Source organism: Monodon monoceros, unplaced genomic scaffold (assembly GCF_005190385.1).
Source record: "Monodon monoceros isolate NGI ecotype Baffin Bay Population unplaced genomic scaffold, NGI_Narwhal_1 Super_Scaffold_13, whole genome shotgun sequence".
In the NCBI taxonomy this organism is placed as follows: Eukaryota; Metazoa; Chordata; class Mammalia; order Artiodactyla; family Monodontidae; genus Monodon; species Monodon monoceros.
The window spans coordinates 79,992,996-80,018,416 of NW_021703769.1; the positions used below are offsets into that span (position 1 = coordinate 79,992,996).

At 54.7% G+C, this 25,421-nt stretch overlaps 4 protein-coding genes across 16 annotated transcripts; 2 read left to right on the forward strand and 2 right to left on the reverse strand.

Moving 5' to 3' along the window:
* Positions 1–572: 572 nt before the first annotated feature.
* Positions 573–4,865, reverse strand: CNPY4 (canopy FGF signaling regulator 4). Of its 2 annotated transcripts, XM_029220364.1 has the most exons (6): positions 4,657–4,865; positions 2,606–2,732; positions 2,411–2,507; positions 2,048–2,170; positions 1,426–1,543; positions 573–1,333 (listed from the first exon to the last, which is right to left on the reverse strand). In XM_029220364.1, exons 1-6 carry the CDS (start codon positions 4,757–4,759, stop codon positions 1,209–1,211), a joined length of 693 nt encoding a protein of 230 aa, XP_029076197.1. In that variant the 5' UTR covers positions 4,760–4,865; the 3' UTR covers positions 573–1,208. The 2 variants fall into 2 exon arrangements, with proteins under 2 accessions (XP_029076197.1, XP_029076198.1); XM_029220365.1 differs by lacking the exon at positions 2,048–2,170 and having other exon boundaries at positions 1,134–1,333; positions 4,657–4,852.
* Positions 4,592–14,039, forward strand: TAF6 (TATA-box binding protein associated factor 6). Of its 7 annotated transcripts, none has more exons than XM_029220331.1 (15): positions 5,152–5,196; positions 5,461–5,641; positions 9,007–9,222; positions 9,315–9,401; positions 9,526–9,679; positions 9,886–10,146; positions 10,375–10,520; positions 10,621–10,698; positions 10,811–10,912; positions 11,019–11,201; positions 11,573–11,647; positions 11,778–11,903; positions 12,453–12,626; positions 12,921–13,118; positions 13,260–14,039. In XM_029220331.1, exons 2-15 carry the CDS (start codon positions 5,606–5,608, stop codon positions 13,638–13,640), a joined length of 2,217 nt encoding a protein of 738 aa, XP_029076164.1. In that variant the 5' UTR covers positions 5,152–5,196; positions 5,461–5,605; the 3' UTR covers positions 13,641–14,039. The 7 variants fall into 7 exon arrangements, with proteins under 7 accessions (XP_029076168.1, XP_029076164.1, XP_029076167.1 ...); XM_029220333.1 differs by having other exon boundaries at positions 5,155–5,641; positions 9,886–9,942; positions 10,027–10,146; positions 13,260–13,640; XM_029220336.1 differs by lacking the exon at positions 5,461–5,641 and having other exon boundaries at positions 5,156–5,302; positions 9,886–9,942; positions 10,027–10,146; positions 13,260–13,640.
* Positions 13,777–17,928, reverse strand: AP4M1 (adaptor related protein complex 4 subunit mu 1). Of its 3 annotated transcripts, none has more exons than XM_029220348.1 (15): positions 17,681–17,928; positions 17,491–17,579; positions 17,007–17,113; positions 16,832–16,928; positions 16,590–16,700; positions 16,421–16,501; positions 16,144–16,206; positions 15,979–16,045; positions 15,822–15,875; positions 15,588–15,694; positions 15,392–15,486; positions 15,003–15,047; positions 14,720–14,770; positions 14,474–14,585; positions 13,777–14,302 (listed from the first exon to the last, which is right to left on the reverse strand). In XM_029220348.1, the coding sequence occupies exons 1-15, from the start codon at positions 17,736–17,738 to the stop codon at positions 14,078–14,080; spliced, it is 1,362 nt and encodes a 453-aa protein (XP_029076181.1). In that variant the 5' UTR covers positions 17,739–17,928; the 3' UTR covers positions 13,777–14,077. The 3 variants fall into 3 exon arrangements, with proteins under 3 accessions (XP_029076181.1, XP_029076183.1, XP_029076182.1); XM_029220350.1 differs by having other exon boundaries at positions 13,986–14,179; positions 17,681–17,784; XM_029220349.1 differs by having other exon boundaries at positions 14,028–14,302; positions 16,590–16,682; positions 17,681–17,784.
* Positions 17,519–25,421, forward strand: MCM7 (minichromosome maintenance complex component 7). Of its 4 annotated transcripts, XM_029220339.1 has the most exons (16): positions 18,499–19,078; positions 19,177–19,285; positions 19,374–19,453; positions 19,759–19,923; positions 20,080–20,204; positions 20,278–20,458; positions 20,763–20,900; positions 21,191–21,340; positions 21,541–21,655; positions 21,746–21,877; positions 22,096–22,179; positions 22,460–22,853; positions 23,125–23,208; positions 23,798–23,966; positions 24,740–24,849; positions 25,039–25,403. In XM_029220339.1, exons 5-16 carry the CDS (start codon positions 20,125–20,127, stop codon positions 25,238–25,240), a joined length of 1,839 nt encoding a protein of 612 aa, XP_029076172.1. In that variant the 5' UTR covers positions 18,499–19,078; positions 19,177–19,285; positions 19,374–19,453; positions 19,759–19,923; positions 20,080–20,124; the 3' UTR covers positions 25,241–25,403. The 4 variants fall into 4 exon arrangements, with proteins under 4 accessions (XP_029076170.1, XP_029076172.1, XP_029076171.1 ...); XM_029220337.1 differs by lacking the exons at positions 18,499–19,078; positions 19,177–19,285 and adding an exon at positions 17,519–18,185 and having other exon boundaries at positions 25,039–25,421; XM_029220338.1 differs by having other exon boundaries at positions 18,499–19,285.

Sequence of the window (25,421 nt, forward strand, 5' to 3'; positions counted from 1 at the left end):
TTCCACACTCGCCCAGCCTCCGCGGAGTGAATCTCAGTTCCTTGCCACCCCTCTCAGACCCTTAAGTTGGCATCGCCCAACTGAACTTCGGCGAGAGTGCACTCGTCCCTCAGCGTCTTCGGCCACCACCCCGCTCGCGTGTGAGGTCCTCAACCGCCACCCTCCGGAGATAACCTTGTTATTTTCTTCAGTCTAACTGGAGCCGCTCTCTACCTTGGACCTAGTTTTACCTCCTCTTAGGTCTTGCCTCACTCTGAGGAAAGAGACACGGGAAAAGTGCGTGAGAGTTTGTCCTCTGCGAGCTCCCGTCACCCAAGTATGGCGGCCCAGGCGTCGCCGCGCACGTAACTTAATTCCGTCGCGTTTTCAGGCATGCGCGGACCGCGGCTGCGCAGTCCCAAGCCCGAAACCTGTCTCAGCGCCCTGCTCCATGCCACCCTCCTTGGGCTGCAAAACTACAAAGCACCGTTAGCTTTTAACAGGACGGCGACCAACGGCCCTATTCACTGGGCGCTGCCGTACCGGCCAGCTAAGATGTGTGCACGGCAGTTGTTTGAAATTTGGGGCCCAGCTGATATTTTAAAAAAAGTTTACTAGCGTTATAGAAAATTTGGCACCTTTGATATTACGTGGTGGCCCTGCAGTGAAATTAATATGAAGTAGACCAAGTGTCTACCCCACCTAACTTATCAATATTACCCCGTCCCCATCCAGTGTCCCCTTCCCGTTCACAGACTGTTGGCATGTAGCCTCCTAGACGCCAGCAGCGTGTATAGGTCGTAGAGAGAATGTCCATTCAGCTTCTTTGTTATGAGTCTAAAAACAGACCCTCGAGGGGCAAAGTGACTTTGCCAAGGTCCACTGCTTCTAAGCCATGTTGACCTCTGGGTCCGGTGGGGAGTAGCAGACATATTTAAATATCTCAATACTGTCACCACACACACCTGACAAGGGGATAAATGGCAGGTGGAGGACTCATCTGTCGGTGCCGGGCTTCCACCTACTGCTCCCACCTTTCTCCCCATAGCCATGCCATGCTGCACCACCAGGATCCTGCCTGAGACTACACGGGAGAGAAGAGCTACAAGCTCTAGGGTGGGGTCACTCACACATACACACACTCTGAAAGCTGTGGGGCAGGGAGCGCTCAGACTTCAGAGGGTTCTTCTCCAAGACCCCTGTCCCTCCTGGGGGCTCAAAGGCAAAGGTCAGAGTTCCTCTGGGTCATGCTTGGGGTGGCCTGGTGTGTTAGTCACCTCCTCCTCCTCCTCTTCTGTCTTCTCTTGCCCATCTGTGATCTTCTCCTTTCCAGTCCAAGTTTCCTGTAGACATGCTAGGTTGGGCGATAGAAAACAATTTAGATATTGGTCCTGGGGAGAGGGAAGGTTGTGACCTGGCAAGAAAGGGGCCAGCCACCAGGCTTACCAGTTTCAGTAGCTCGGAGCACATGACCTTCACAGAGAAAATGCTGTAGGGGCTGCTCCTGATGGTGGAAATACCAGTCTCCCACGACGTCTTCAAACTCCTCCAGCATCGTCTCACACTGATCAGGTGGAAAGGTCAGAAGGGTATCTGCTCTGCTGGCCTCTGCAGACCCTCCTCTCTGCTCTTCACTCCCTGTCTCCCCACCCCACTTCGGAAAGGCAGGGAACCAGGAGGTTAAACTTGGCCTATTAGATGTGTGATCCTCATTCATTCAACAGACATTTACCAGCACCTACGCTGCCAAGTAAGTTATTATACTCTGAGTCTCAGTTCCTTGCCTGTAAAATGGGAAGTGGTAATAGTACCTACCACATCAGGTTGTTGTGAGGGTAAAATGAGGCAGCAGCTGGAAAGTTTGTGGCCCCAAATCGGGCACACAGTAGGTGCTCAGTAAGTGGCAGTATATATCACTAGCCTCCATTATTACTTCTTGATATGCTCCTGGGCCCACTTCAGTCAATGGCAGAGTCCCTGCTCTGCTCAAAGATGGACCTCCTTAGGATCTAGCTCCCCTCTCAGGTTCCCTTCTCACCTTCCTGGGCAGTGCAGTATCCTATCCTACCTGCTTCTTGAGGAACGTGACCTCCACGCTGGGCTCATCCCACAGCTCCAAAGGGATCCCCAGATCCACCTTCACCCCCTTCTGCACCAGGCCTTTCAGCGTTGCCATGGTCTGACTCTGCCCCTGAGAGATGGGAATTTGAGATCAGCCCAGGCCACTGCCCTGCCTCCTCCCCTTTTTGCCATATCAGCTTTGTCAACTGCTGGAGACCCCGGTGAGTTCCATAGAGATGAGATGAGGGAGTCTACGATGGGGAGGGGACACTCCAGAGCTGCGGGGAGCTGGGCAGACATCGTGAGGACCTCAGGGGGTACAGGTTGTAGTTTCTGAGAGATGGAATCCTGCCCTGGAGAAGAGTCTGACCTTGGCATATCTCAGTGAGCCCTTGCGCTCGGCATGAACACTGTAGTCCAGAATCCGCTCACATAAATTCTCCAAGGCCTCTTCCAGCCTTGTCTCTCTGTGGGAAGAGGGGAAACAAAGACTCCCTGGATGCTGTGGGCACTCCCAGGGCTCCTTCAGGGATTGGAAGGTGGAAGAACACCAAGAAGAACTCACGAAACACTGTAAGGGATGTGTCTCTTCCTCTTGCCTGTGTCCAGCACCTGCCCCAGCTCCAGCACCTCTCGAGATCGGCCAGTGCGACTCAGCTCATCCTGTAGCTCCAGGCTCAGCAGTTTACATACTAGATATCCAAGGGGATGTGAAAGACAAACAAACAAAGCAGCAACTCATTCGGCAGATAAGCAAAGGCAGCAGAGCACAATGGTTATGAGTGCAGGCTCTGGAGCCAGCCTGGTAAGGCTGGAATCCTGACTCAGCCACTTAGCAGCTGGGTGACGATCCTGCTGTGCCTTGGTTTCTTCACCTCTAAAATGAAGATAACAATAGTACCTCCCTCACAGGGGTGTGGTGAGGATTAAATCAATCAATCTATGTAAAGCCCCGAGAATAGTGCCTGGCACGTGGTAAGCACTGCCTAAGTGTTTGCTGTTTTCTGCAGTTATTTATTGAGCCCCTTCTGGATGCACAATAGCAATACAGAGAGTAATAAGACCCATGATCTATTCACAGGACATTGCCAATGTCTCTGGGGATAGATAAAAAGGTGGTGACAATATTGTGTAATGGACTCTATCAAGAGACTTAATCTCACTAGGAAATGCAAAATTCATTCAATGGTCATTCACGGACTTCCTACTAGCCTACGATTTCCTCAAGGATGAGCATTGTGTCTCTTCCACCACTGTCTTTCCAGCACCAGTGGGTCCCAAGAAAAGGACAGGCCTATACAGAAGTGCCAAGCAAACTAAACACAGGGGCAAGGAGCCAAAGTGTCCCAAATGTGCCTATGGCACTATGCTAAGGATACACAGGGAGACACAGGTACTCTCCTTCCCTCCAATGCAGTGGGAGGTGACAGATAAGGAAGGAGGCTTCCAAAGGAGGTGACATTTAAACTGGGTCTTGAAGAACCAAATACAGAAGGGCAAGGATCATTCCAGGCAAAGGAAAAAAACAATGTGCAAAGGCAGAGAGGTGTGAGAGGATGAGGCAGGCTCAGTGACCACTGAGAGGTTCAATATGGCTGAAGCATGGGCACTTTGGGGATGGGAGGTGGGGTATGGAAATGTAAGAAAGATGGAGGCCAGACCACAAACACTTGGATGCTCTGCCAAAAACGTTGGCTGTAGTCTAATCACAGCAGGGGGCCTGAAGAGGTGTTAAAGCAAGGACGTACACAATTGAGTCTGTGTTTAGAAAAACTGACAGGTGTAGGGGGTTAAGAGTAGGGACACAAATGAAAGGAGAGGAGAGATGAGGACCAAGTCAGGAGGAACATTGCTACTGAAATGCAGCGTGGAGTGAGGCGAAGGGGAAAAGAATCCAGGAAGAAATTAAAGCCAGGGAGGCAACAAACCAGGGGACCAGGGCACTCTGAAGTGCCCCCTCCTAGATGGGCCCCATAGGTGATACAGTCACAGAAGATGCTGCTCACGGTAACATCCATACAGTGCACACCCTCTGCAAAACCTCACAATTATGGGGAACCTCTCCCAGTTGTGTGGCCTCCTCTTTCTTTTATGAGCTTCAAAGGCTGACGTACTCACTCCCAAACCCCTCAGGGGGGCGTGGGGCCTATAATTTGGGAGCGTCTCCGCTGGGGTGGAGCAGAGGATGTCCACAGGTAATGAGCCTGACACCTCACTCCTGCAGTCTCTTCAGATTTAAGTCTGGTGGCATGGACGAGACACACAAACACACAAACACACACACACACACACACACACACACACACGATGCTCAGTAAAGTGGTCGGTCCTGGGCCGATAGTCTCTGCACTACAATTCCCACAAACCATTGGGAGGCCCAAACCAGCAAGAAAAAGCGGGCTCCCTCTGAATGTCTCATGGGAATTGTAGTGCCATAGTTTTGGGGTAGCGCTATGCGTTCCCTCTGTTGACCCCATTCGAATTCCACCAGGCTCCATCAGAACCTCCCTCAGGTCCTGAAGGAGGTCAGGTGACCCACCCATCACGGTTCATTTGGTCTGGCCCAGACGGAGGTAGGGCAGAGGGATGCGAATAGGGGCTACTCCCTTTAGATACCTTCGCATTTGCTGGGCAAGCGTTCTGTGTCATCGTCCTCCTCCTTCGGCGTCCCAGACACAGTCAAAATGAAAAGCAACATTCCCAACCGCACAGGTCCCATGACCAAGGGCCGTCCACAGCCAGCCACCTCCTGCCTTCAAACCAACTTCGGTCAGGCAGCGGGCCCTTTAAATCCCAAGGCTGTCGGCTGCAACTTTAACCCAGCCTGGCATGGGAAGCGCAAGCGCAGTGCCGGCTCGAAGGGGGCGGGGCTTCGCGGCGCTGCGGGCTTCCCCGCCTGGTTTTGTGGCGCCTCCCAAAGGTCCTGGCTGCCGAGTAGTGAAAGAATAAACTGAAGTAATTACAGCAAGAGGGTGTGTTCCTTACACGTAGGCACAGAGACAGCATTTTTATATAATTTCAGGCCGTGAGCCTAGGGGGCTTATTCCGGCTCGTGGAAGGGGCAGTGACCTGCTCTCGGTCTCTGCCAGGAACTGCTCCTGGAGGGGGCGGGGCCAACATGGCGCCGAGCGCCGGGTGAGCGGCGCTTTGGCGGTGGTGAGAGGCTCTTCCTGCGCTGGGCGCTCGACTGGCGGGGGCGGGTCTGAGTGGTACCCGGGACTAGACCCTTTGAAGGGCCCGTGTGGGGACCCGGAGGAGGACGGTTGGTTGTGTGTCCGTGCGCGTGGGGACTCTGTGTGTTTGCATTGGAGGGATGTTGGGGGGATGAGGTGGGCTCTCTATGCCTTCTTTCTCGCTGTACCCATTGCCTGGGGACCTTAGACCTGCTTCCCTGCTGGGGAAACTGCTACACGGATCTAGGTCAAGTTACTCTTCTGGGAAGCCTTCCTGCCGACTCCACTGACCTGAGATTTCCTGAGGCCGTGGCGTGTTATTTGAGCCTGTACTGGCAGAGGGTACCGCGAGGTATTGAAGGAGTAGTAGGAGTTCGCCAGGGAACTGGGACATGACCGCCTCCTGTATACCCGGCTCCAGGCACAGAGTATGTTGAATAAATGTGTTCCCTGCAGATAAGACTTATAAAAGCGGGGGAGGAGACCTGGGATGGTTTGAGAAGAACTAACTTGTATTTCGCTCCCATCTTCCCGCCCCTCCAACAGGCCCACACCCGCCCTCCACGTACACCTCGCAGTCAGTCCAAAACACCTTTGACATTAGTCTTCCTAATGCCAGCTTGAAGCGAGCCCCTTTCCTTTTGGACACAAAGTAGATTCCAAGCTTGGGCTTATATCTTGTTCACTTGATAACAGTGGTACTTGAGGGTTTAGTGAGCACCTAATTCCTAAGCCTTACAGTTCATTCCTTTATTCAGCAGATATTTATTGAGTATCTAGTGTGTCTCAGGCACCAGTCCGGGGTCTCAGAATACATCAGTGAACGTAACAAAGATCCCTAATTCCTAAGCCTTACAGTTCATTCCTTTATTCAGCAGATATTTATTGAGTATCTAGTGTGTCTCAGGCACCAGTCCGGGGTCTCAGAATACATCAGTGAACGTAACAAAGATCCCTGTCCACACAGTGCGGGAAGGGGAGATGTGGTGGTGATAAACAATAAGAGATAATACAATATGTATCAGCAGATGTTAAATTCCATGGGAATTTTTTTAAAAAAGCAGAGTGGGGGTGGGGTGCAGTATTAAACAGGGTGATGGGAATAGGCAGCCAGGGAACATCTGGGGAAGAGCATTCCAGGCAGAGGGAATAGAGCAAAGGTTTGAACAGCAAGGAGGACAGTGAGGCTGGATCAACGTGGAAGAAGGAAAGAAAGGAGGTCAGAGATGTGATGGGGAGAGAGTAAATCACGAAGGAGCTTGTAGACCATAATAAGGATTTCGAATTTACACTGTGGCACATTGGGAGCCAGTACAGGGTTTTGAGCAGAGAAATGACCCAATGTGGTTTATTTTTTGACAGAATCACTCTGGTTGCTATGTTGGGAATAGATGTAGGGAGCAAGGACGGAAGCAGGAAGACCTTATCAGGAGGCTACTGAAGTTCCCCAGGGGATAGATACTGGGAGCTGGTCACACAGTGGGAGTGGAGGATCAGATTGGATCACCTGGTGGATTTGCTTTGAGGGCTCACATAATGAATGACCGCCTGGATGAATGGTGTTGCTATGAAGATGAGAAAAGCCGAGGCTGGAGCTGGTGGGGTGGGGGTCATCAGGAGTTCAGTTTAGAAGGGATTCTAAGTAGCCAGTTTGATATACAGGTCTGGAGTTCGGAAGAAAGCTGTGGGCTGGGGATATAAATTTGCCATCATCAGCCTATAAGCGATACTGAAAGCTGTGAGAATGGTTGAGGTCACCAAGGGAATAAGTATAGCTCATAGCTGTACAAGGACCAAGCCCAGGCCACTGCAACGTCAAGCAGACGAGGAGAAGAGGAAGCAGCAGCAGAGGAAACGTAGAGAAAGTGGCCAGTGAAGGAGGAGGAAAACCAAGAGAAGGTGGAGTAGCAGTGGTGTCAAGACAGTGTCTCCAGAAGGTAGTAGGCAACTATGCCCTGTGCTGCTGAGAGGTTGAGGAAGATGGGGAAGGAGATGGGACTTTGGATTTGACAATGCAGAGTCACAACTTGATGAGTGGTTTCAGGCACCTAATGGAGTCAAAAGCCTGACTAGAGTAGGTTCAAGAGGAATTAGAGATAAGACAGCTCTTTCAGGGAGTTTTGTTGCAAAGAGGAGCCAAAAACCCCCAGGGTATCGCTAGTAGAGAAAGTGGGATGAAGAAAAGATGTTTTTCTCTTTTTAAAATTATTTATTTATTTATTTATGGCTGTGTTGGGTCTCCATTGCGGTGCGTGGGCTTCTCATTGCGGTGGCTTCTCTTGTTGCGGAGCACTGGCTCTAGGCACGCAGGCTTCAGTAGTTGTGGCACGCGCGCTCAGTAGTTGTGGCTCGCGGGCCCTAGAGCACAGGCTCAGTAGTTGTGGTGCACGGGCTTAGTTGCTCTGCGGCCTGTGGGATCTTCCCAGACCAGGGCTCGAACCCGTGTCCCCTGCATTGGCAGGCAGATTCTTAACCACTGTGCCACCAGGGAAGTCCAAGATTTTTAAAAAAATTTTAACTGTGAAATACACATAACATAAAACGTACCATCTTAACCATTTTTAAGTGTACACGTTAGGGGCATTAAGTACATTCACACCCATCACCACCATCCATCTCCAGAACGCTTTTCATGTTGTAAAACAGAAACTGTACCTATTAAACAATAACTCCCCCTTCTCCCCTTCCCAGCTTCTGGCACCCACCACTCTGCTTTCTGTCTCTATGAATTTGACTACTCGAAGAACCTCATATAATTGGAATCATACAGTATTTATCCTTTTGTGACTGGCTTATTTCACTTAGCACAACGTTCTCAAGGTTTATTTGTGTTGTGGCGTGTGTTAGAATTTCCTTCCTTTTTAAGGCTGAAAAATATTCCATGGTATGGGTGGACCACTGTTTTGTTTTTTCAAGATGGGAGAAATAACTGCATTTTGTAGGGCTAATGGGAGTGATCTGGTAGGTCGAGGAATTGACGATGATGCAGGGATGGGGGGGGATGCTGGAGGGGTGCTTGAGTTGGGAGGGGCATGACCAGAATCTCTACAGTGAAAGGGAAGGCAGAGCATGAGGGCGCCCGTGCTGCTCAGCGGGTGCACGTGGTGGTGGGAGCCTGGGGAGGTCTCTTCTGATGGCCAAAAATCAGGGAGGAGAAGAGGTGTCAGATGAGACAGAAGGAACCTGGGTGCACTGAAATGTAGGACCATCAGGCAGCATTAAGGGCCCGTTTGAAGTTCGTGGCCATGAAAAAAGTGCACATTGGTCAGGATGGTTGTGCATTTTCTCATCACATTCAATTGTAAGGGCACATAGGCTCAGACAGGGAGAGTTGTTTTTAACCAATGTTGTATTTTTGTCAAGTGTGAATAATGATGCATGATGGAGCAAGACACGTGAAAGCAGGCACGTTAACAACCTTAGGGAAAAAAGATGCTTTCCACATTTTACAGAGAATAAGCCCAAAGCTGGGAGAATTTAAGTAGCTTGCCCAGGTAACATAGCTAGGTAGTGCCGGGGATGGGATTTAAACTGAGAGCTGAGATCATTCCGCTATACCTCACTTGTACTGTGCCTGGCGTAGAATCAGCTCGATAAATTGTGTCGAACTGGGTCCAAGTGCTACCTCCTCCTGTTCAGCCGGTGCTGTTCACATGGGGATGGACAAAGGGCACCTCCCGAGCCCCTTCCCCCCTCACATCTCCACTGTTCTCCCTTTGTTGCGGCCCCTCCTGAACCGACAGCCCCTCTTCTTGGGATGTCCCTCTCACGTTTCCTCTCACCCCCCTGCCAGGGTCTCCATCTCTCCGCCCTGGGGCATCTTCCTTCAGGGGAGGGGAGGAGGGGCTCCAGAATGGCTGAGGAGAAGAAGCTGAAGCTGAGCAACACCGTGCTGCCCTCGGAGTCCATGAAGGTGGTGGCCGAGTCCATGGGCATTGCTCAGATTCAGGAGGAGACCTGCCAGCTGCTGACAGATGAGGTCAGCTACCGCATCAAGGAGATTGCACAGGTACCCTGGCCTCACTGCACTGTATGGAGGATGCTGCCCAGGCCGCCTTCTTCCCCAGGGTCTCAGGCTGACATCTGTCCTCCCATCCCTAGGATGCCTTGAAGTTCATGCACATGGGGAAGCGGCAGAAGCTCACCACCAGTGACATTGACTACGCACTGAAACTAAAGAACGTCGAGGTGATGGGAATGCACAGGGCTGAGGGGGCAGGGTACTGAGACCTCCCATACGGTACATTTGCCTCAGCCAGACCTGCCTGCTTGGGCTCCCTTCTCATCCCAGTGTCTCTCCGTCCTGTTGTAGCCACTGTATGGCTTCCACGCTCAGGAGTTCATTCCTTTCCGTTTTGCCTCTGGTGGCGGCCGGGAGCTTTACTTCTACGAGGAGAAGGAGGTTGATCTGAGCGACATCATCAATACCCCTCTGCCCCGAGTGCCCTTGGATGTCTGCCTCAAAGGTTGGGGGAGGGGAGGGGAGAGCAGGGGATGGGGAGCAGGGAGGGGAAGGAGCAATGCGTATGGGTGTGAGGAAGCACGCAGTGAAGGAGCCCTCAGTGTGAGATCCCTGGTGAGGAACAGGAAGGAAAGCACGCATCCCTTAGTGTGGAGTGACTTCCTGATGTCTGCGCTCAGCAGTTCACCTTGACACCTTCCTTCCTCGCAGCTCACTGGCTGAGCATTGAAGGCTGCCAGCCAGCTATTCCAGAGAACCCACCCCCAGGTAACCTCCGTGCCCAAAGTCCAGCACCCACCCCTCTCCTTCCTCCTCCCTTTACATCTCCTGCCTTGACTGCTTTCCCACCAGCTCCCAAAGAGCAGCAGAAGGCTGAGGCCACAGAACCCCTGAAGTCAGCCAAGCCAGGCCAGGAGGAAGACGGCCCCTTGAAAGGCAAAGGTCAGGGGGCCACTCCAGCTGACGGCAAAGGTCAGTACCGCTGGGCCAGGCCTCTTGCCCCAAAGCCAGATGGTTATTTGTGAAGTGGGTGAGGTCAGGGCAGAGGGCAAGACCTCAGGCCAGGAGCCCCAGAGAGGATCAAGAAGCCCAAGGGAAGCCGGGTCTCCTTGGGTGGGGGAGGTGAGTGTTGAGGTTTGTCTGGTGCTGAGGCCTCCTCTGGAGCTTTCTTTTCTAAACCTGTCTTCCCACTTCACACAGGGAAAGAGAAGAAGGCACCACCCCTGCTGGAGGGGGCGCCTCTGCGACTGAAGCCCCGAAGCATCCACGAGTTGTCTGTGGAGCAGCAGCTGTACTACAAGGAGATCACAGAAGCCTGTGTGGGCTCATGTGAGGCCAAGAGAGCGGTGAGGCCCCGCCACCCGGTCCTGGCTTTACCCCTTCGAGGCCACCCGCGCCCCCCCCCACAGTGTCGGCCCCTCTTCACTCGCTCCCCTCCCCCCACAGGAGGCTCTGCAGAGCATTGCCACGGATCCAGGGCTCTACCAGATGCTGCCGCGCTTCAGCACCTTCATCTCAGAGGGGGTGAGAGGACGCGGGAGGGGGGGACCTAGGACAAGGTTCCGGGGTGAGGAGGAGGGAGAGGAAGCCCACCGGAAGGGTCCCGCTGCCCCATCGCTTCTCTCCCCGCAACCAGGTGCGCGTGAACGTGGTGCAGAACAACCTGGCCCTGCTCATCTACCTGATGCGCATGGTGAAGGCGCTGATGGACAACCCTACTCTGTATCTAGAGAAATACGTGAGTGGACCTGCCCGCCCACCTCTCATCCCAGGCTCGGGGGACCCTGCCACCACCCACAGGAGACCATTTGTCAGAATCAGCTGACTTGAGGCTTCTCCCTTAGGTGCATGAGTTGATCCCGGCTGTGATGACCTGCATTGTGAGCAGACAGCTGTGCCTGCGGCCAGATGTGGACAATCACTGGGCGCTCCGGGACTTTGCCGCCCGCCTGGTGGCCCAGATCTGCAAGCATTTCAGCACAACCACTAATAACATCCAGTCCCGGATCACCAAGACCTTCACCAAGGTGAGCCGTTTCCCATCACTACCTGGGGTCGTCACCAGAACAATGAGAGCTTCACTCAAACCAGTGTGGCTGCAGGAAATGATGCTGAAACCCAGGGGCAAGGGGGCAGGGGGACGGGGACTGGGACTTGAGCTGCAACTCTGATGTCTTTTTTTTTTTTTCCTAATTGTGTGATTCCATTAACTTAAAGTTCAAAAACCAGAAAAACTAATCTCTGGTGGTAGAGGTCACTTTGGGGAGGAGAGGGTGGCTGGGAAGGAGCTGTCATGTCTTAATGGTTTACTAGGAAAATGTGTGTATGAGAGACTTTGGTCCTTAGTAGTTAGCTTTTCACACCCCTTTATTTGGGTTTATTTTCCATCCCCTTACAGAGCTGGGTGGATGAGAAGACCCCGTGGACAACGCGCTACGGCTCCATCGCAGGCCTGGCAGAGCTGGGACATGATGTTAGGCCCCAGCGGGGGGGAGCCCTGGGGGAGGGGAGGGATCGTGAGGTCAGAGTGGGCAACAGCCCCCTGACCTGGGAGACCCTGTGGTGACCCCAGGGCCCCGGCTTCTCCCCTTCTCTTCCAACAGGTGATTAAGACTCTGATTCTGCCACGGCTACAGCAGGAGGGGGAGCGGATCCGCGGGGTCCTGGATGGCCCTGTGCTGAGCAACATCGACCGCATAGGGGCTGACCACGTGCAGAGCCTCCTCCTGGTGACAAAGCCCCACCCCCACCCTCCCCCACTTCTTCTCGCTGATCCCCCTCTCCACCCCCCACCACACACACACAAGGACAATGTTTAGCAAACATACAGCATCTTCCATTCATCTATCCCATCTTCGCCGCTTACGTTCAGGGCACACCTCAGAGTCCCATATTGTTTCGCAGCTGGAAAAACAGAGGCACTAAGGGGTTAAATAACAAATAAGAGTCTTAACTCTCAGCCTGTGACTTCAAGCCTGCACTGCCCCTGATGCTTCTGCACCACTCTGGCCCATTCTGTGCAAGGCACATGCCCCGTGGACCTTAGATATCACCAGTGTAATTACTCAGCAAGTTCTCCACTCCCACCAGCTGGTGCCCAAGTTCTCTATGAAGAAAAACCACAGCATTCCTTACACACTGATAACCCAGCACAGCCTGGCTTCCAGCAGGAACACACTGAAATAGTGGGTGACCTCCTTTCTCACCCCTTCCCCCGTCATGATTCTCAGAGTCACTGCCCTCCCTCTACCTGGCTGCTCTTTGCCTTCTCTCTGCAGAAACACTGTGCCCCTGTTCTGGCAAAGCTGCGCCCACCGCCTGACAATCAGGATGCCTATCGGGCAGAATTTGGGTCCCTCGGGCCCCTCCTCTGCTCCCACGTTGTCAAGGCCCGGGCCCAGGCTGCTCTGCAGGCTCAGCAGGTCAACAGGACCACTCTGACCATCACTCAGGTCAGTACAGGGTCCGGGGAGGACAGGTGAGCAAGTGGTAAGGTGAAAATGAAGAAAAACACTGCAGTGGTTCCCATCCAGGCGGGACTCACAGACACCACGAACTCGGGCACACACACTGACTTTTGTAAAACACAGGCCCCCTGAGTCAGCCGTCTTTGGGGGTGTCTAGGCCCCCTTTGTGATGATGTCCCAAACCCAGTGAGACCCACGAGGAGCAAGAGGAGCCCTTCTTTTCATAGCTGATATCGTTCGTAGATGGTGACGTTTTCTTCCTGCTGCTTCTTCCTACAGCCCCGGCCCACGCTGACCCTCTCACAGGCCCCCCAGCCTGGCCCTCGGACCCCTGGCTTGCTGAAGGTCCCCGGCTCCATTGCGCTGCCTGTCCAGACACTGGTGTCTGCTCGAGCTGCTGCCCCGCCTCAGCCTTCCCCTCCCCCAACCAAGTTCATTGTCATGTCATCATCCTCCAGCGCCTCATCCACCCAACAGGTATGTGGAGCCGTATGGGACCAGGGATGGTGGGGACTGTCACCATGTCACTGATTATTTGGTTGGAGCAAGGGAAGTATCCCCCGGCCTCGGGTGTGGGAAGAGTGCAAGGCAAGCGGCACTGCCTTTCTCCCCGCCCAGGTCCTGTCCCTCAGCACCTCGGCCCCTGGCTCAGGCTCCACCACTACCTCTCCTGTCACCACCACCGTCCCCAGCGTGCAGCCCATCGTCAAGCTGGTCTCCACCGCCACAAGCGCGCCCCCCAGCACTGCCCCCTCTGGTCCCGGGAGTGTCCAGAAGTACATCGTGGTCTCTCTTCCCCCCACAGGGGAGGGCAAAGGAGGCCCCACCTCCCATCCTTCTCCAGCCCCTCCCCCGACCTCAGCCCCCTCCCCGCTTGGGGTCAGCGCCCTATGTGGGGGGAAACCGGAAGCTGGGGAGAGCCCCCCTCCCGCTCCAGGGACTCCGAAGGCTAACGGCTCACAGCCCCCCGGATGTGGCTCCCCTCCGCCTGCGCCTTGATGCTGTCACACGTCTGCTGACCTTCTTCTCTCCCCTGTACTCACTCTCTCTCGCTCTCTCTCTCTCTCCCCCTCTTTCTCTCCCTCTCTCTCTCTCTCACACACACACACACACACACATGCACGCATGCACGCACGCACGCGCGCTGGGTGGAAGGAAATAGTAGTCAGCTTCCCCCACGTGACTTTCTCTTTCAGTATTGTACAGTCAGTTCCTCAGAATAAAAGTTTGATTTTTAAATTGTGATCCACCTCAGTCCTTCCTGGGTCAGATCCCACGGACGGGCGGTTGAACCCGTGGAGCCCCCTGCTCTCTAGGACTCAGGACCCTTCCAGCCAGAGCCACAGCCACAGGCCAGGATGCTGGGAGAGGAAAGGTTGTCCTTCTCCTGATGCACAGATCACCTCCTTTGCCACCCGTGTCCTCGTTTGGGAGCCTCAGATCCGAATGACGTAGGCGTCGCTGTGGCTTAGGTGTCGCACCCACTTGTGGGGATTGGCGTTGCCGCATGGTCTGAACGCCAGCCTGAGGAAGCGAACCTGGAGGCCAGAGCATGTGTGCCGGGGAAGTTCAAACGAGAGACTGGCGGGGCCCAGCCCCAGAGGAGGAGCTGAGGTGGAGGGGCCTTGGCCGGGAGGCCCGGGGAGGCCCGGGACGTCCATCTGTGAGGGGCAGAGGCAGGAGGAGGGTGCTGAAGGCCTCAACAGGAAGGAGGGCAGGGGAGCCGAGGGGCCAGGAAGCTGACCACACGGACCGACCGTATTAGGAGGCTATGGGTCAGGGCTGAAAGTGGAGGTGGGAGGAGAGGGCCTTCGAGACTCAGCGGCTGATACCTGGAAAAGGCCTGAGAGCTGAGAGCCTCCCTGCACCCGAGGAAGGTCCCAGCGAAGGGCTCCCTCCCCCAGCTCTGCCTTCTGCTCTGGGCTGCTCAGCTCCTGAGACAGGCTGGAGTTGGGAGAGGAAAGGTGCTGGGTTAGCCCCTGCCATCCCACAGCTCCCACTCTCCTCCCCCAGTGCCGTCCTGTTGTCCGGAGAAGCTGGTAAACCCACCCGCGGGCCCACGGTGCACACACGCTCACCTGACCACCCCCCGTGGCAGGGGAAGGTGCAGCCTGACGTTGAGAGCCTGGCTGCAAGGAAAAAAGGACCAGAGTCAGCCCCAGGAAGGTCGTGACGTGTCGCATCTTCATTACTGTCACGACTGCAGTTCTGCACAAGTGCCACCCCACCCCCTTCCCAAACTCTAGTGCCTCTAAGCTGGATTCTGAGGCTGGTGGCCGCACCTGAAGGTGGAAACAGCAGGTATCTTGGCCTTGTCTCCTACCCTACGTAGCTGGACTACGCTTGGCTACCCCCACTTACCTCTTTGGGGGCAGGTCACATCGTAACTTCAGATAAACCTGGAGCCTGGGTGGGAGGGCACAACACCGTTACTCAGGCCCTATCCTACCGGCATCTCACCATCCCTCACACAGGGCCCCCACGTGTGGCTGTGTGGATTTTGCCCCAAGACAGAGAGAGAAGGGCTGAAATCCACCCAACTCCACGAGGCATTACATTCACGGAGCTGAGTCCACTTGTGGGGGAGGGTGCCTTTACTAACTCGGAGCCAATATCACCACCACCACCACTCCTTCACAGCCAGTCCGAGGGGTAAACAGATACATGCATATATGTGCACACACACACACGTACATGCGTACACATGTTGGCTTGGGCTCCAGAGAACTAGAATGGGGAAACGGTCTCACCTGCCTGAGCCTCGGTCCCAGTGCACGGAGGGAAAGAGCCGGAAGGGGAGCGGGGAGGGGAGGTCATCTGAGAGTTGATACCTCATCACCGTCAGCTGAGACCAGAGAGCAATGGAGGTGAGTTTGGTCTCCTCACACCTGAACTGCCTCCCTTCCCCTCGGTAGGTGGAATATGCTAGGCCAGCCCGATCCTGACCTCACCGTGAGGTGGCTGCAGGCGGAGGATTCGATGAGATTCAAACTCATCCAGATGCACCGAGCTGTGAAATGAGACCTCATCCACCCGAATTCCTGGCCCATAACCTGGAAAGAGAGAAAGACCCCTCTCCTAACCCATATTTTGGGAGGGGGTGGGGATCTGTCTCTAACTTCCCTCCATGAAAACTTTGACAGTGACCTCGACCTAGGAGAGAAAGACCCACTTTCTCACCTCTCAGTTCTGACTTCCCCACACAAAACTCTTCCGTCAAGCCGATGCGCATCTCTGTCAGAGGAAGGAACAGAAGCAGCAGCTGCCAAATACCCCATACATGCCACCAAGGAGCCTGTCCCAAACCCCACCCTGGTCCAGCCTGCAGGCTGCTCACCAGAGCCGCTGGGCAGAAAGCTCTTGAGTCGTATCTCTCCCTGCACGTCCACCTTCAGCAGCGAGCCCTGAGAGTGACAGGAGGTCAATGCCCAGACGTGACCTCCCCGACACACTTCCCAAAGGCCGCCTGTCCTCAGCCACAGGGCTGGGGGCCCGAACTTACGTTAGAGGCTATCAGGACGGACAATCTCTCGACCACATCCAGAAACACTTCATTCTTTTGGCTCTAAGGAAAGAGGGATTTGGGGTTTGATCAGCCTGTGTTCTAATGCGGACAGGCAGAAAGGACAGGACAGTGGAGGCTGGAGCCCTGGGTTGACGACACGGGTAAGGAAAGGGATCATCCACGTCTAGAGAAGGTGGAAAGATATGCTGGGATCTTGGACTCTGGGGGCTGAGAGAAAAATCAGAGAATCTGAACCCATCAATCCCTCCCTCACCTGGTCAGAGCGGCTGGACAGCACCGGGCGGCTGGCTGCACTGCTGGGGGCCACTTTGCTCTGTTGTGTCTCAGCCCCAAACTGGAAATCATCCAAAGCAATCAATCCTCACGTATGACACTTCCCACTAACCCTCCTCAATCCTGGCCTCATCTGTCCCTGGACTGACCAAGCCAACGCTGCTGAGGTCAAAGAGGCTGAAGGGTTTGCTGACCACAGCCTCCGTCTGGATGAAGTTCCTCAGCATCTCCGTGGATGTGGTCTGTACATAACCATAGTCCTATAGGTAAAGGAAGGGCAGTCTTTGGGTGGTCAGGGGGGGAAGGGGTGAAAATGAATGGACTCAGCCTCCCAACCATGGGATGCATCTTCAGGGAACGGGGGACAGGGAGGGACATCCTTGGACCTCACCAGCACTTCATCCAGAAGTTCGTAGACCAGAGCCACGTTGCGGGAGATGGTCGCCTCACCCAGAGAGCCACAGTAATCACCCAGGAGCGTGGCTAGCCTGCAGAACAGGACGGAGTGTGCATACCCTCCTCCTCTCTGACCCCCACGCCCGTGTGCCCAGCCCCGCCCTCCTCACCGGGAGAGCAGCTCTAGGAGGCTGAAGGGAGAAATGTTTTCTGAAGTCGTGGCCACCAAATAGAGGCCGCTGTGTCTGATGTGAATAAAATGACGGTCATCGTGGTGCTGAGGCAGAGGCAGGGGGAAAAAGCATAAGCAAGAAAGAGTTGTGGTGATTCCTGGCCCATGAGACCTGGGCTGGTATCCTGATTCCCCTACTTACTAGCAGCGTGACTTGTGCCACATACGAAACCTCCCCAGGGCCCAGCTTCCTAATGTGTAAATGGAGTTAATAATAGTACCTACTCCAGAGTGGCTGAGGATTGAGACGTGCGGGGAGCTGTGCCTGGTGCATTGTGAGCGCTCAATAAACTTCTATTAATATTATTTAGAGGAATGTACCCCCCAACTGGAAGCTGTCAAGGAAACAGCCCTGGGAGGAGGCGCCCCCCACCAAGACCCACCAAGCGCATCCCCTCCACCCCACCCCCGCCAGTGGTTACCATGACAACCGGAGACTCGTCTCCAGGCAGTCCCGTCAGCTTCCGGTAGAAGAGCTCGGCCACATCCCGGCCTCCGCTGTCTCCGCGGACTGACCGGGTGGAAGAACAGCTAAGGAGCTGGCGACACTGGCTGGCTCGGGGGCACTAGTCCCACCCAGCCCCTCCCCCCGGCCCCGCTGGCCAAGGATACAGTCCTTGTAGATGAGCGGGTCCCCCTTGGAGGACAGAATGAAGAACTGGGAAATCATGGCCGTTCTGGAGAGTAGACCAGGAGACAGCGAAAGTTGGGCCTGCCCCGCCCTGCGGCCCCGGAACAAAAGGACGCGAGTGGGCTGGCCCTTTAAGAGCGATTCTCCTTCGACCGCGGGAAACCCGGCGCCCGCCCAAGCCTCGCCCAGCCTTTCCCTCCTGACACCCGCGCCGCTCCCCCGTCACTCAGCCCAGATTCGCCCGCTGATTGGTCGTGGCAGGGGCCCGTGGTGAGTGGGAGGGGCGGAGGGCGTCTTCTCCGATTGGCCCGCACTCAGCGGCGCTGGTCACGTGGGGAGCGACGTTTCGCGCCAATTTCGGTTGGTCGGCCGCAGTCCGCCGCGCGGACGTTTTAGCTGTCGGGGGAGTGAGAGCTCAGAGCCCGCCAACTGCTGCCGCACAGCCCTCGGCAGCAATGGCACTTAAGGACTACGCGCTCGAGAAAGGTGAGGGTCTGCAAGTGTGGGAGGGGCGTCCTGCGCGGGAAGTTTCCTGGTCAACACCTGTTTGGGTGAGCGGGGGTCCCGGGGGGCCGAGTTCGGCGCGCGAGGCCCGAGGCAGGGTCGGGAGGTGGCGGGTTGGAGGCACGCGGTGCCTGGGATGCGCACGGGGTGCCGAGGTCGGGGGAAAGGTGGTAACCGCGTACGGGAAAGAAGTAGGGGTCGTGGTGGGTGGGCGGACACCCCGGCTGTAAGTTCCAGAAGGAAGGGTCGCGCCAAGGGGAGACCAGGACCTCAGGGAACCCTGTCAAAGGTTCAGCGTCGGCCACCCGTAGTCCCACTTCCCTCCGCGCTCTTAGGTGCTCCGAGCGCCCGAGACGCGCCGAAGCCCGGGGGCGGGCAGGCCGGCCGCTGCGCTCCGGGATTGGCCGCGTTAGGCCCACCTCCAAGCGGAAGTGGAGGCGGGCGGAAGTTGCGCGACGCCGCTGGAAGGAGTGTCGTGTGTAAATAGTGTCCTTCCGCGCGGTGGCCTCGCAGAGAGCTGCTGAGGGTGGGGGCCTGCCTGGAATTGGGGTGCTTATCAGAGGCAGAGGGAGGAAGTGGTGGGGTGGGACGGTGTGGCCCTTGACGAGCCGGCCAATCGCCGGACGGGCTCCCGCCTTGGGCGGAGGAATCCCGGGCTGTGAGGCGGCGGCATCTGGGCCCATGTGCTTCTTTGTTTACTAAGAGCGGAAGCCGTGGCGGGAGAGGGGGTGGGGCGGAGGACGGGCCTGGTGGCGGAGATCCCAGTGAGGGCAGCGGTTTAGGGGACCGAAAGAAAAGAATAAAACGCGTAGAAGAAACGCTGAGAACCTTGAGACCTGAGTGTGTTGCAGGCTGTGGGAGGCCCTTAGGAAACGGTACTGAGATTTCTAACTAAGGCAGAGAGTGGAATTCCCCTGCGGGGAGGGTATCGGTTAATACTCTAAACTGCCCGGGGCCGCTTTTTCTTCCCTAGGCCAAAACAGGCTTGTGAAAAAGAGTTCTGCCCTGTTTGGGGAGAATTAGGTAGGCTTATTTGAATGTTGTTTCGATTGATGAGTTCATCGATCTCATTTTAAATGGAGGTGAGTTTCTTAGATTTCTCTCAGACGGGTTTTGCAGTAAGGTATCTGAAGAAAGGTTGACTTTTACGGTTTTACGCTTTTCTTATAGAAAAGGTGAAGAAGTTCCTACAAGAGTTTTACCAGGATGATGAATTTGGCAAGAAGCAGTTCAAGTATGGGAACCAGTTGGTAAGTCTAAGGTTGGGTAGAGGGAATGGGGCAGTGACTTAAGCTATAAGAGCTATTAGCAAACGCATTTTTGTGTAAGTTACAAGCTTAACACCATACCTGATATCAGTGTATCACTAGATTCACAATAATTAAGGTATTTTCAGGGATTAGGGGAGCTGAGAAGTGAGTCTTGTTCTGTCTCACACTGCTGTTTCTCCCATGTGGGGCCTGGGACCTGTGTGCTGAGCTTGTGGTGACAGATTTTTGCTTGTCAACACTGGTAAGGTAAATTTGGCCCCGTGGCTATCTCCTCCCCACCCCAGGTTCGATTGGCTCATCGGGAGCAAGTGGCAGTGTACATAGACCTAGATGATGTAGCTGAGGATGACCCTGAGCTGGTGGATTCAATTTGTGAGAACACCAAGCGCTATGCCAAGCTCTTCGCTGATGCTATACAAGAGCTGCTGCCTCAGTACAAGGAGAGGGAGGTGAGAAAAATGCAAGGCATGGAACTTAGGTTCGAGAAGGTTCTTGGGGGGGCAGAAAGCTGGTTTTCCAAGCTGGCTGAAAGGGGGCAGTGATTTCTGCCTGGCCCCCTTTACGTGCTGTCCTTTCACCATCCTGGTTTTTGCCTTTTCCTTTAGGTGGTAAATAAAGATGTTCTGGACGTTTACATTGAGCACCGGTTGATGATGGAGCAGCGGAGCCGGGACCCTGGGGCAGCCCGGAGCCCCCAGAACCAGTATCCTCCTGAACTCATGCGCAGATTGTGAGTGGTCTCGGTTGGGAAGGTTGTGGGGTTTGATCCCCAGAGCCTTGCTAATGACAGTTTTTTCCCTTAGTGAGCTGTATTTTCAAGGTCCCAGTAGTAACAAGCCTCGCGTGATCCGGGAAGTACGGGCTGACTCTGTGGGGAAATTGGTAACAGTGCGTGGAATTGTCACTCGTGTCTCTGAAGTCAAACCCAGGATGGTGGTGGCCACTTACACATGTGACCAGTGTGGGGCAGAGACCTATCAGCCGGTATGTATGGAGTAACGAACAGTGCATTTTGTAAGAACTAGTTTTGTCTGTTGATGTTCACTTGTTATATTCTCTGATTATTGTAAAACATGCTGGTGTGTTCACCTTTCATTTTCTTTTTAGCGGGGAGTGGTCTTTTTGTACATTCTATGTTTTTTGTGTTTGTTGACATCTACCAGGGATAACGTAAGACATTCGAAAGTTCCCTGGCTTTTGTGACAAAGAGGAATGTGATTCAAGTAACTGACTCTAAGGAGCTCCTTTTCTTATGATTTCCTTTGGTGTTTCCTTTTTTGCATCTTAGATCCAGTCTCCCACTTTCATGCCTCTGATCATGTGCCCGAGCCAGGAGTGCCAGACCAACCGCTCAGGAGGGCGGCTATACCTACAGACACGTGGCTCCAAGTTCATCAAATTCCAGGAGATGAAGATGCAAGAACATGTGAGTTTGGGGTGTGTGGTCCAGGACCCAGGGAAGGTGGAGCTTGGGAGTCCACTGGAGTAGGAGGAAGGAATTAGAACAAGCGAGAGAGGAGCTGAGGCAGAGAAGTCATCAAGAGCAGCAGGGAAGTTTAACTGGAACTTTCTGATTAAGTTGGGAAGAGGTAAAGGAGAGCTCAGCTTCCCATCCTGTCGGCTTCTGTGAGGCTGAGCAGGCCAGGAAGCGGAAGAGCAGTGTGCCTGGGGAGGGGAGGTTAGTCTTTGGAGGCCTCACGTACCCTTCTCCCCCAGAGCGACCAAGTGCCCGTGGGAAATATCCCTCGCAGCATCACGGTGCTGGTAGAAGGAGAGAACACAAGGATTGCCCAGCCCGGGGACCACGTCAGTGTCACCGGTATCTTCTTGCCAGTCCTGCGCGCTGGGTTCCGACAGATGGTCCAGGTGAGAAAGGGAGTTTAAAATGAGGAGGTGGTTTTTCCTTTTTCTTCTTATCCCCTTATTCTTATCCAGCCCCACAGAGAAAAGTGTCAATAGCAGGACACCAAAGCAGAACGAAAGGTTTTGTTAGGAACTCCTGAGGGAATCACGTGGATGGGCAAGTTAAAGAACTTCATCCACACCCTGGCATCTTCCTGCCCAAGGGTTTACTCTCGGAAACTTACCTGGAAGCCCATCGGATTGTGAAGCTGAGTAAGAGTGAGGATGATGAGTCTGCGGCAGGAGAGCTGAGCAGGGAGGAGCTGAGGCAAGTTGCAGGTGAGGGGTCGGGGGAAAGACTGGGAATGTGAGTTTCATCCGAGCACTTTTATCCCCCAGAAAACGCTCTTACTTTTCCCTTTCCCACAGAGGAGGATTTCTATGAAAAGTTGGCAGCCTCCATCGCCCCAGAGATCTATGGGCATGAAGATGTGAAGAAGGCGCTGCTGCTCCTGCTGGTGGGCGGGGTGGACCAGTCTCCTCGAGGCATGAAGATCAGGGGTGAGTGCAGCGTTCAGGAAGAAACGATGGGTGACCAGGGCCCGTGTCCCCTAGGCCACAGAATAAAAGAGCAGGCGTCTTGGCTTCCAGGGCACGGGGTGCGATTAAAAGAAATGGTGCTGGGCATGATGGGGGCAGACTCGAAAGCACTTTTCTCTGTGTTTGGACGACTTGCATTGAAGGAATAGTCATTCGGGGGCTTCCTTCGCTTCCTCCAGGCAACATCAACATCTGCCTGATGGGGGATCCTGGTGTGGCCAAGTCTCAGCTCCTGTCTTACATTGACCGCCTGGCCCCCCGCAGTGAGTAGTCAGATCCTGGGAAAGGCAAACTGAGGGCAGGAGTAGGGCCACCACGCGTCCGTGTTTGTTCTCTTCTGGGAGCGTTGGGGAATGGAGATTCAGTGCCACCACCCACAGACCTGCAGCTGCCTTGGGAAGGCCTGGCTGGGTCAGAGCAGTTCAGTACAGGCCTTGCCTCACTAGCCCTGTTTCTTCTGTCCTTTGCCCCGTTGTTGCTCCCTTGTTCTCTTTGCTTTTCCTAAACATGTCTATTTTCTTTCTCCCTGGCCCTTTTGTTCAGGCCAGTACACAACAGGCCGCGGCTCCTCCGGAGTGGGGCTCACAGCAGCTGTGCTGAGAGACTCCATGAGTGGAGAGCTGACCTTGGAGGGTGGCGCCCTCGTGCTGGCTGACCAGGGTGTGTGCTGCATTGATGAATTTGACAAGATGGCGGATGCTGACCGCACGGCCATCCACGAGGTCATGGAGCAGCAAACCATCTCCATTGCCAAGGCAGGCATTCTCACAACGCTCAATGCCCGCTGCTCCATCCTGGCTGCCGCCAACCCTGCCTATGGGCGCTACAACCCTCGCCGCAGCCTGGAGCAGAACATACAGCTTCCTGCTGCGCTGCTCTCCCGATTTGACCTTCTCTGGCTGATCCAGGACCGGCCCGACCGAGACAACGACCTGAGGTGAATGCATCTCAGCACTCAAGGAGACACCCCTTAGTAACAATCTCTGGAGTTGGAGGAGAAATTGGAAAACTCATTGTCTGCTCATGGAAACTCCAGAACCTTTCCCTCATACAGCAGGGGCTGGTTGACAGTTGTTAGAGTGGGTCAGGGTTGAAAGTTTGTCCCTGCCAGGCTGTGAGGTGGAGAGGTGAGGGGCCAAGATGTAGAGTTCGGGTGTGACATGTAGCGCCAAAGAGACAGGGTTCCTACTTGTCTCCCCTCTTCCCAGGTTGGCCCAGCACATCACCTATGTGCACCAGCACAGCCGGCAGCCCCCCGCCCAGTTTGAACCTTTGGACATGAAGCTTATGAGGTAGGAGAGCTGGGCGAGGACTGGTGTACTTGCCCAAGTGCCATGGGTGGCAGTGTCTTGGCCTGTGTGTGCGTCTCTTGAAAAGCTTTCACTCTTCCACCACGTGTCCTGAGTCTAAGAACAGTGAGCCTAGGTCCCCCTAGCCTGGCCATGGGAGACCATGACGCAGAACCTGCCTTTCATGCTACCTCCACCAGCTGCCCATCTCAGGGTTGAGACAGGTTCAGATTTTTGGCAAAGCTGCATCCTGCTGCACAGATACCTGATAGCACTATTCTCTCCATGGAGTCTGTCCGGGGACTCGCAGGGATTCCTCAAGTTTTTCTTCTTTTTACCTATTCACTTGAAGTTAACAAAACCATCTCTTAAGACAGGTGGATTTGTCATATTCATGTAAAGGCCATTTTCCTAAAAATTGGGGAATAATTTGAAATGCAGCATTTGGAGAAATCCATCAGTGATATTTAAGCAAGCAAATACTCACCTGCTGATTTTGTTTTTTCTACTTAAAAATACCCTGCCCCCAAAGTAAGACTCTTAATGCAGAAAAAACATACTCTTTGCACCCCTCTCTCCTGCTTTCCCACAGACGTTACATCGCTATGTGCCAGGAGAAGCAGCCCACGGTGCCAGAGTCTCTGGCCGACTACATCACAGCAGCGTATGTGGAGATGAGGCGAGAGGCCTGGGCCAGTAAGGACGCCACCTACACTTCCGCCCGGACTCTGCTGGCTATCCTGCGACTGTCCACTGCTCTGGTGAGTGGCGGTCCGTCCTGCTGGAGGATGGTCCACTTGGGCCGTACTGGGCAGCCTGCCTGAACGTGGCCCCTCTCGCGGCCTCCCTCCTCCGCGCAGGCCCTGCCGGGGCTAAAGTGCTGACAGTGCAGATAGCGGTCCTCTCCGTGCTACCGCACTGTGGGTACTTGCTGCTCCAGCAGGGCACGCCCAGCGTCCGTGGAGGGAAAGGTCTTCTCCCTGCTTCTCCGACCTCACCGAGGGGGTGGATGAGTTAACTTCACTCCCCGTGTCCCAGATCCTGTGCTAGGAACGTTCATTTCTGTCCTCACATCTCGGACCTTAGTCCTGGGGGCTCCAAAGTGCTGTTCGTGCAGGTAGTGTGATTACCTGACCTACTGCTGAGCTAGCACTTCCCGAGCCCCAGGGACACTACCTCTCTGCCAGTTGCTTTCTTGGCTGAGCTCCCCAAGCTCCATCTGTCGTGGTGGGGAGCCCAGTGGAGTTCAGAAGGGTCTGGTCTCCCTCACAGGACAGCTGAACACCGGGACTGGCCAGTGTTGAGAGGCGGAGACTTGGGCAATTGCTGGACGCTGCCCTGGGCATTGCACTTGTCTCGGTCTGACAGTGCCGGCCCCACACTGCGGATGCTTGGCGGGAGGGGAGGGGCCTCTACTCCTTTGTGAGTAGGAACACGTGGGTTGCCCAACCTTAAAGCTGGAGCTGTGGGGGTGGTCCCTGACTTGGTTCCACCCTCCTCCTCCCGTTCCCATCTCTCCCTACCTTCCCCTTAGGCACGTCTGCGAATGGTGGACACAGTGGAGAAGGAGGATGTGAATGAAGCCATACGGCTAATGGAGATGTCCAAGGACTCCCTTCTGGGTGACAAGGGGCAAGCAGCCAGGTGAGCGGCTTAGTGAAGGATGTTAGGAGTTACCTTGACCTTCTTGAGCAGAAAATTTATCCTGTGGCTTCTGCATCCCTGTGTCTGTGATGTTGGCCTCAGAATTCTAACCCTGATCACTGCTGTTCTGTTGGTACTGGGTGTTCTTGTTGTACCCTGACCTTGCACACCCATGCTTGCTTTCTCCAGGACCCAGAGACCAGCGGATGTGATATTTGCCACTGTCCGTGAGTTGGCCTCGGAGGGCCGCAGTGTCCGGTATTCCGAGGCAGAGCAGCGCTGCGTGTCTCGCGGCTTCACACCTGCTCAGTTCCAGGCGGCCCTAGACGAGTACGAGGAGCTGAACGTCTGGCAGGTCAATGCCGCCCGGACACGGGTCACTTTTGTGTGATTCCAGTCGCTTGAGACACTGGTATCTACTCTGCATATGGTCCTAATCCCCCTTACTTTAAAGACCTAGAGATGCCCTTGAGGGGAAAGGAGGGTCCCTTCTTTTTCCCAAGCTGCACTTGTTTTACTCATTCATTTTGCTAATAAAGTGTGTGTAGATTTGCTGCCTTCTGTTAAAACAG

Coding starts and splice junctions, on each gene's coding strand:
- CNPY4 (XM_029220364.1), bottom strand. CDS start 4,759: ATGGGACCTGTGCGGTTGGGAATGTTGCTTTTCATTTTGACTGTGTCT. Junction 2,733..4,656: donor CTTGCCCAGCAAATGCGAAG/GTATCTAAAGGG, acceptor TTGGATATCTAG/TATGTAAACTGCTGAGCCTG. Junction 1,334..1,425: donor GCTCCGAGCTACTGAAACTG/GTAAGCCTGGTG, acceptor CGCCCAACCTAG/CATGTCTACAGGAAACTTGG.
- TAF6 (XM_029220331.1), top strand. CDS start 5,606: ATGACCGCCTCCTGTATACCCGGCTCCAGGCACAGA. Junction 9,680..9,885: donor CTTGGATGTCTGCCTCAAAG/GTTGGGGGAGGG, acceptor CCTTCCTCGCAG/CTCACTGGCTGAGCATTGAA. Junction 11,904..12,452: donor ACGTGCAGAGCCTCCTCCTG/GTGACAAAGCCC, acceptor TTCTCTCTGCAG/AAACACTGTGCCCCTGTTCT.
- AP4M1 (XM_029220348.1), bottom strand. CDS start 17,738: ATGATTTCCCAGTTCTTCATTCTGTCCTCCAAGGGGGACCCGCTCATC. Junction 17,580..17,680: donor CCCGCTCATCTACAAGGACT/GTATCCTTGGCC, acceptor CCACCCGGTCAG/TCCGCGGAGACAGCGGAGGC. Junction 16,207..16,420: donor TGTCCAGCCGCTCTGACCAG/GTGAGGGAGGGA, acceptor CTCTTTCCTTAG/AGCCAAAAGAATGAAGTGTT.
- MCM7 (XM_029220337.1), top strand. CDS start 18,155: ATGGCACTTAAGGACTACGCGCTCGAGAAAG. Junction 19,454..19,758: donor TCAAGTATGGGAACCAGTTG/GTAAGTCTAAGG, acceptor TCCCCACCCCAG/GTTCGATTGGCTCATCGGGA. Junction 22,180..22,459: donor TGACCGCCTGGCCCCCCGCA/GTGAGTAGTCAG, acceptor CCTTTTGTTCAG/GCCAGTACACAACAGGCCGC.